The 8736-nt window shown below is 51.7% G+C and overlaps 1 protein-coding gene across 1 annotated transcript; it reads right to left on the bottom strand.

Moving 5' to 3' along the window:
• Positions 1-336: 336 nt before the first annotated feature.
• CRNN (cornulin) lies at positions 337-2995 on the bottom strand. Its single transcript, XM_054712251.1, has 3 exons — positions 2858-2995; positions 1237-1821; positions 337-1005 (listed from the first exon to the last, which is right to left on the bottom strand). The coding sequence occupies exons 1-3, from the start codon at positions 2993-2995 to the stop codon at positions 337-339; spliced, it is 1392 nt and encodes a 463-aa protein (XP_054568226.1).
• Positions 2996-8736: the final 5741 nt, after the last annotated feature.

Genomic DNA, 8736 nt, shown 5'->3' with positions numbered 1-8736 from the left:
ATTGATGCACCAGGATAGATGGGGTGGTGGACAGAGGGCAGAGAGAAAAGTAGTTCTGAAAACTCCACAAGCTGAGGAACATTCGGTGAAAGGGATGACTTGTTCTGTGTCTTCCTGCTGCTGAGAAGGTCTGCACAGCAAAGCAGCAAGAGAGAAGAGTGTAGGAGAGAAAGCAACTTGCAGAAATGGCCTCACTGAGAAAGGCCTAAGAGAGAGGCACCATGTGATGTCCAGGGACATGCCAGCCAGACTGGCCAGGGAAGCACAAGCCAACGCCTCTCCAGCTGACTTCTTCTGGCACTGGGCACTGGGCACTGGGATCCAGGGCAGGGACGCTCATGGCTTGTTGCTTGTGAAGTAGGAATACAGCCCCCTGGCTGTGAGCTCTCGCTTCCCTTCTGGCTGGGCGGTGTGCAGGCTGCCCTGGTCCTGCCTTCCAATCACTGCCTCCCTGGCCTGGTCATCAACCCACTCCTCCTTGACCAGGGGCTCTCTTTCATCCTGCCCTCCTGCCACACTGCCCCCTGGGTGAGTGCTGCTGCCGTCCTGTCTGCCTGTCGGGGTGCTGGTCCCAGCCTGCGCTTGACCGCCTGGCACTGTCTCTTCTGCCTCACAGCTGCCTGACTGTGTCTGGGTCTGTCCCTGTTCTCTAGCCCCTGTCTGGCTCCTGTCCTGCTGTGCGGTCTGGGTATGTGACCCTGCATGTATCTGAGCGTGCCCTCCTGTGGCTACCTGGCTCATCTGGCTCCTGTCTTGACTGTGGGTCTCAGTCCCTGTGGTCTGGCCATAGGTGGACTCTTGAGACTGGGTGCTGGTGCTTCCTGTCTGGTGGCTCCTGTCCTGGGTGTGTGACCCTGTCTGTGTCTGAACGTGCCCTCCTGTGGCTACCTGGCTCATCTGGCTCCTGTCTTGAGTGTGGGTCTCAGTCCCTCTGGTTTGGCCATGGGTGGACTCCTGTGGCTGGGTGCTGGTGCTTCCTGTCTGATGGCTCCTGCCCTGCTGCGTGTGTGACCCTGTAGGTATCTGAACGTGCCCTCCTGTGGCTACCTGGCTCATCTGGCTCCTGTCTTGAGTGTGGGTGTCAATCCCTCTGGTTTGGCCATGGGTGGACTGGGTGCTAGTGCTTCCTGTCTGGTGGCTCCTGTCATGCTGTACGGTCTGGGTGTGTGACCCTGTAGGTATCTGAACGTGTCCTCTAGTGGCTACCTGGCTCATCTGGCTCCTGTCCCACTCCATGGTTTGGGTGGCACCTGTCTGGGTCTGAGTTACGGTGCTAGTAACAGTCCCATGAGTCTGGTGGGCTCTGTTCTGTTCTCTAGTCTGTGACTGTCTCTCCGACACCCACTCTCTGGTCCGATGACTCTGGTCTTCTCCCACTCTCTGGCTAGGCTCCACGTGCCCCCTCGCTTGAGTCTGCTGGCTCTCTCTCTCCTGTCTCTGGGATGCGTGCTGCCCATCCTGGTGACTGACCTGAGAAGAGCTGATGTCCGGTCCTTGGGTGTGTGCCCCAGCCCCGTCTTGCCCTCTGGAAGCCTGCCTGCCCTGGCCACCACTGCTCCCCTCGTGACGCTGTCCTTTCCCAACGCCCCCCACTTCTGTGACACTTCTCTGTCCTTCTCCCAGCTCCGCCGAGGCCCCACGGGGGAAGCTTCCAGACTCTTGAGGTCCACAAGCTCCCTCAGGACCCTCACTCAATGTCTTAAAACAGGCCTGTGCGACTTTAAACACCAAGACCAGGAATTCCTTGAATTCTACGGTCCCTGTGTGGTCTTCATCTAGCAGGCGCAGGACCTCATCCACGGTGGCCGGGTCGTGGGGTTTCTGGGGAGAAGATCAGGCAAAGTCAGCAGCCCTCCCCACTCAGCTGCCAGGACCCCACCCCCGAGCCTGGAGCCTACCTGCTCTGCCCCGAGCCCCCCCCTTCCCACACGGTTACAGCAGCATGAACACAAAATCACTTTCCTTTTTTAGTCCTATCTCGCTCCCTCGTGGGTAGCAAACACCTTTTATTTTGTATCCTTTGTGTCTGGCATAATTTCTGGCCCACAGGAGAAGTGAACGAAGATTTCATAAAGAATGGATAAATGATTGCATGCGGAGTGATTCTCTGGGCTGTCCTCGGACCCTGGGCCCCGGCACGGAGGCCACATTCTCACCAAGAGAAACAGGGTGGGAACCTGGCTACGGGGGAATTCTATGAGATCCTTATTGAGGCTCAGGTGTTTCCCAAACTTAGGGGGTTGGGGATCCCCAGGCACCACAGATTGCCCTGAGCAGGTGGACGCAGCACCCTGATACACCCACACATCCCTGTCCCCAAGACCTTGACCACCCAGTGCTTTGCTGTGAGCCAAAGGCAGGAAGAGCAGGGAGGTGCACCTGGGTCTGGTTTGCTCTCCCAGACCTCATCGCTGATGTGAGCACTCAGCTAATGTTTTTGAGCAAATGCTGTGTACAAGGCACGGACCTGAGCTTCTCATCAATGCTTATTAACGGATGACGAAATCTCTGCTAGACAGAGTAGATGATCACCATAGCCGCAGAAGTAGCAATTATTTTTATTTCTAGAATATTCCAAGGCTGTGTTTCTCCCTGAGCTGTCCCATTAGAGTCTTTTCACCTTGTCTCCCAATTTGCATCAACTGAAGGCAAGGTGTTTTCTCTAAAGACCTGGTCTGTCACCTCCAGTGGCTGTCCCTTGTTCCCGCCTGCTTCTCTGCCTGCACAGCCTCCAGGAGGACCTGTGGGCTTGGATCTATTGGCTGCCTCCTCGATTCCTGGGGCAGAGGGTCTGGTCTGCAGACAAACCATCTCGCTCTCCCCTGAGCCCCTCCCCATCTGGCTGGGCCCATCATACCACGATGACGTCAGCAAACTCCTGCTCCAGGAGCCTTTTCAGCTCCCCCCGGGTGAGCACCATGCAGTTGCCCTCCGTCCTGGCGTAGCGTTGGAAGGCGTCGATGATCCCGTTGATGTTTCGCAGTAATTGAGGCATCTTGGTAGTCAAGCTGGAGGAAGAAGAAAAGCCCCGGGGGCTCCATAATCAGCCCCAGTGGTTTCCTGGGGAGCACTCCTGCTTCTAAGTCCTTTCCCTATGTTTGGGCTCTGCTTCTGGTCTCTGTTGTCTTCCTTTCCTTCATAACGTATTTATGGAGGGGACGCAGGGGCACATGGTGGTTAGAGGCAGGCTCCTGAGTCAGCTGCCACCTACCCGGCAGGTTGCTTTGCCTCTAATGCCTTAGTTTACTCACCATGAAATGAAGGCAATGCAAGTATTTACTTTAGAGGATTAGTTTGCAGATTAAGAGAGATAATTCATTAAAAGCACTTGATAGATGCTGGTTTATACAAAATGTTACCCATTAAATATCATTATATACATATGTTTGCATACATCTCTATATAGTCTACTGCTCACTAAGTACTTTCATATGCATCCTCTCTCTCTCTCTCTGCATCATCCTTATTATCGCCACCTTTTATAGGTGATGGAGCAGACAGAGAAGTTGATTTGCCCAAGGCCACACCTTGTAAGGGACCAAGAAATCCTAGAACCCACATCTCCTGAACTCAAATGCAATGACCTTCGAGACGCTGCCCTCTGGACAGCCTATCCAGCCTGTCTTTGCCTGTCACAGGCTGTAAGAGTCCTGCTGGGAACACCAACCGGCAGTAAGTACGTATGTGAGTCAATTCCTGCCTCCGGTAGGGGCCAGGCAGAATTGAGGGCCCCACTCTGCCCTTCCTCACTGCCCTTTAGGAAGGTGTTCAGCAAGAGGCTGGGCCACCACCTGTGGGGACCGCTGAGGAGGGGTGCTCTCCCTGGTTGGAGGCCTGCCAGTTCTGAGAGTCCTGGTTTCTCTGGATGTGAGCTCTGTCCTCCAGGATGGGACTTATCAGCCTGCTCAGAGGTATGTGGCTCCTTCAAGCCCGTAACCCCGGTGGCCTGTGAGGAAAGGTTCCCAATTGAAGGGAGATATTTTTTTCTCATCAGCCAGGGGGTGGGCTCAGGTGGAAGTGGGTTCTGGGTGTGGCTGGATGGCAAGAGGCAAAGAGACCTGGAGGTGCAGAAGCAGAAGCCCCAGGCAGGCCCCAGGGAGGAGATGGTGTCTGAGAGGCAGGGTTCAGATGCAGAGGGAGGTGGACGGGTGGGGGAGGGGGCGCTGTGGAGGTGGAAAGGACAGGGTGCAGGAAGAGGAGGGCCTGCCAAGAGAGGGGAGGGAAAAAGGAAGGAGACCCCCCTCCGCCCCCCCGCCCCCCACCCTCCGCCCCCCACCCCCCGTGGCTCTTCAGGAAGTGTCCTTTCTACGATCTGGCAGCCACAAATTCAGACTGTTTTCTTGTGTACATCACAGCACAAAACGCAGAACATTGCACCTCGACAGAGACATGAACAGATCCTGCTTTTTGTTTTTGATTTTGTTTTTAACCATATAGCCCACCTCAACTACTGACCTATACGCAGAAAAAATATTGAGATGGCCTTTTAGTTACACTTCCGATCCCTTAGAATAAATCCACAAACTCATCTTGCCTAGGTATTGCCCTGGGGTCAGAGCCCCTTGCTCCCTGAGAAGGTTCAACCCCATTGTCTGGGTTGGCAGAAGTACCGTAACCTGATTCTGGTCTCACAAACCCTGAGCATTGCCAAGAAGCTTCCAGAACTTTAAGAACAAGAGACCTCCCTGGTTGGTGTGGCTCAGTGGTTGAGCATTGACCTATGAACCAGGAGGTCATGAGTCTCATGCTCGATCCTCAGTAGGGGGCGCTCAGAAGGCAGCCAATCAATGATTGTCTCTTATCGTTGACGTTTCTGTCTCTCCCTCTCCCTTTCTCTCTGAAGTCAGTAAAAATATATATTAAAAAAAAGAAAAAAGGAATAAGAGACGGTGGCTGACCCAGGAAGGCATGTGGGTGGTCTTGCTGCTGCTGCCAACACAGTCTCCCAGTGAGAGGCGCTGCTGCCCGGCCAGTGCAGGGAGGAAAGTGCCCTTTCCCCCGTGCACTGGTTTGCCCGAGGCCCAGTCAGAGCGGACACTTTCTGCCCACAGCCCTGGTTTTATGAGGTCAGATCACCAAGAACTGAGAGTGAGGAAGAGGTTCCTCAGGAGGGCACTTACCTAATGCACAGGCAGGGTGAGGCAAGTGGCTGCTAAGCGGTGTGTGCAGTGCCAGGTCAGCGGCAGGAGCCTTTTATAGGGGATTTAATTGAGTTAGCGCTAGGGTTTGGACAAGATGCCCCACCCCATTGAAAGGCTTGATTCACCCAAGGCTCAGCCAAGCCCCACCTTTCTCCCGTTTCACCTGCTGACAAGTGGCTGTGTTGGCCTAAGGATCTGACCCCTCCTACCATTCGTGGAGCCCCCCTCTCAGCCCTCATCTCTCCTGGGTCTTCTTCTCATGACAGGGAGGCTCCTGTCCCATGTGATGGGCCCAGCCGTGGTCAGCATGGGTGGGTCCTGGTGAACATTCCTGGTCTCTTGTGTGACTGCAGAGTCATGGGGATTTGTTTTTTTTAATACACACATTCAAGAACATACTCATCTGTTGAGGATTATCCTTTTCAAAATGGTGGCTTTGGGAAGCTATACATGTTTTTTCTGGTGATGTCATTATTTAGAGCATTCTTGGAATTCTTGTTTTGGAATTGCTTTTTATACCCAGTTTATGAGACATGCAAGGAATCCAATCTCATTTCTCTATAGTTGGGTCTCATATTTGATTAAAACAAAGAAGGTTAATACCTTCCACCTATCATCCTATAGGTGGCTTTTTACAGCTGGTAGGAGAAGAAGCTTAAAATGACTCTGTGCTTTTCTTCATTGAAAAGAAAGGAAACTGAATTGGTCAACTAACTAGCATATATTTGTGGAGATCCTGCTTCATTTCAGACATAGGGCTAAGACCAGAGTTGAACAAGAGGAGAAATTTCCTTCCTTCCTTCCTTCCTTCCTTCCTTCCTTCCTTCCTTCCTTCCTTCCTTCCTTCCTCCTTTCCTCCCTCCCTCCCTCCCTCCCTCCCTCCCTTCTCTTCTTCTCCTTCTCCTCCTCCTCCTCCTCCTTCTCCTCCTTCTTCTTCTTATTCTCTCTCTCTCTCTCTCTCTCTCTCAGATTTCTGGGGCTAGGAGAAAACTCTTTTAAAAATATTTTTATTGATTTATTTTTTTTTTTTAGCAAGAGAGGAAGGGAGAGAGATACATAGAGAGAAGCATTGATGTGAGAGCAGAACATTGATTGGCTGCCTCCTGCACACCCCCCACTAAAGATCAAGCCTGAAATCCGGGCATGCGCCCTGACCAGGAATCGAACTGGCAACCTTTTGTTGCACAGGATGACACCCAACCAACTAAGCCACACCAGCCAGGGCTCAGAGGAGTAATTTCAAATCTGACAGAGAAAGTCCCCGAGAGGGTAACGGTAATAGTAAGTATCATCTGACTGGATTTGACTTTCAGTATCATCTCATTTTGTTAGATGCTAATGACAGTCCTGAGAGGTGGGTGGTATGGCTGAGCCCCATAAGTGAGGACACTGAGAAATCCTCAGAGAAGTGGCCACTCAGTGGAGAAGGGATGGAGCTGGACCATCCAGATGGGAGTGATATGCTTAGAACATCCAGAAAGGTTTGGAAACTAAGGGAAAGTAAGTTAGGGAATTAACAAGCCAGATACTTTGACTATGAGGTAGGTATCATTACATCCAACTTACAGGTGAAGAAACTGAGGTACAGAGATGTTAAGTAAACTACCCAAGGCCACATAATGAGAAAAGTGGAAGACCTGGATTTGAACTTAGGTCTTCCTGCCTCCGAAGCCTGTGTGTTTCCATGTGCCCAGGGCAGATCTGAGCCTGGGGTTGGGGCTGTGAATAGCTGTGGGTCCACAGAAGCAGAGAGAGATAAATGAGGTGCCTGTGTGTGTTAGGGTAGAGGGAGGTTCACCAGAGAGGGTAGTTCGAACAAAGGGAGATGAGGAGGTGGGAGAGATTGGGACTGGCAGTCTCTAACTGAGTGTGTACATTTGTGAGTTTGTAAAGTTCATAATGAGTTGTTATGAATGAGTGACTTTACTCTGGGCAGACCGAGGCCAGGGACTCTATCAGAGCTCTGATCCCCTGCTCACTCTGCTTTGGAGAAAACAGAAATATTTCAAAGCAACAAACCCATTTTTGCACTTCGATTTCTTCTTACACACGTGCTGAGAAATTTATCGCTGACCTCTACTTGGTTCATTTCTACCTATGTCTAACAGCCGGTATGTGCTACATGTGGTGAGCTAAGGAATATGATTCTGCTTTTAGGAAATTTGTCTCATCTGGAGAACAAGACAAGTTCAGCCCTGGAAATGCCAGGAAGGATGAGGCAGATACCAGAGCCATCCCTGTTGGCAGTCTCCAGTGACTTGGTGAGTTTCTATTAGACATTCTGGGCCTAATCCCCAACTGGACAGGTTGCGTTGGCCCTGCTGTTTCTCTGAGTCCCCATCCACGCAGGGAGCATGTGACTAACATGATGATTAGCCTCCTTGGTTTGGCCAGGAAAGCTGCCATTTGAAAGGGGGTCTGGATTTCCCAGAACTAAATGTCCAACTCCTTGAGCAAGCAAACTGGAAGAATCTTCTCGTAGGGAGGAAGAAGGACCATCATAGCAAGAGCAGTGGCGGGTGGGGGGGGGGGGGGGGGGAGAGGGGGGCGTGATTCTCCCTTTTCCTGCTTCACCAGTGTTCCTGCTCAGAACTCCACAGAGTTTTGGTGGTAGCAAAGGTTTGTTGGCTTAAATGTAATGGGAACATACATTTCCTGCTATGCGCTATTACTATCATCAGCTCTCAAGAGTATAGACCTGTCATCCCCACAGACCTGTAGCTTACGCTGCCTTCCGCCTCCTGCGGCCCTTGTTTCAGCGTGAATGCTTTCCTCTGCTCCTCCTCCATCCAATCAGGACAACTCCAACACCACTGGTTCCATAATGTATTTTCAGATGATCCCAACCAGATGAGATCTCTCTTTAGCATCTTAGCTTGCCCTCAATAGTCTTTTGATGGTGCATCTTTTGCAGCATTTATTTTACTTTGTCATCCTTATCATTGTTTATCTATCTGCATAATCCTCCTTTCTGGATTGTGCCCCTCTTTGAGACAAGGCTGGTTTGTAGTAAATGTGTGATGACCTGATGTGGAAGCCCTGCCCATTCTTCTGAAAGACACAGCATTCCTCTGAAATCATGAGGGCTGGCCCCCTGTTTCATCCCACTAGAGCTACTGGGCTTCATTCATCCTTGTGCTCCTGGGGCTAGAGTGGGATAGCTCAGCATCCGGGGCTAAGGGGGTTCCCAGGACCCAATGGGGAAAAGCTCCATTGCAGCACCAGTCAGGACAGACTGGATTTGTGCTGGTTTCCCTACAAACCCTACAAACCTGTCTGTTCTGGTCTCTACTAGGGTTGGTCTGCTTTGAACTATTTCCTCCTTCATTGATCAAAGCACCTATCCCTCCCAGAGAGGAGGCCAGGATTAAGAGAGGATTTCATTCAGGGTGTTCCGAGCACACTGAATGAAAAAGGAACACCGAGGATGTGCCAAGGTGAAAGCCAGTGAGTAGGGAGTTACTAGTGGGCTTGGAATTCAGTCCTCATTTAAGGGGCAGGGAGTGAGGTGTAGGTGTAGTGTGCACTGCGCACCGAGGTCATCCAGGGGCCACGGCTGTTGGTAAATGTGCACACTCATTGTCTTCAGACACCT

This window comes from Eptesicus fuscus, chromosome 22 (assembly GCF_027574615.1).
Source record: "Eptesicus fuscus isolate TK198812 chromosome 22, DD_ASM_mEF_20220401, whole genome shotgun sequence".
NCBI classification, from domain to species: Eukaryota; Metazoa; Chordata; class Mammalia; order Chiroptera; family Vespertilionidae; genus Eptesicus; species Eptesicus fuscus.
This window is presented reverse-complemented; position numbering and strand designations above follow the sequence as displayed.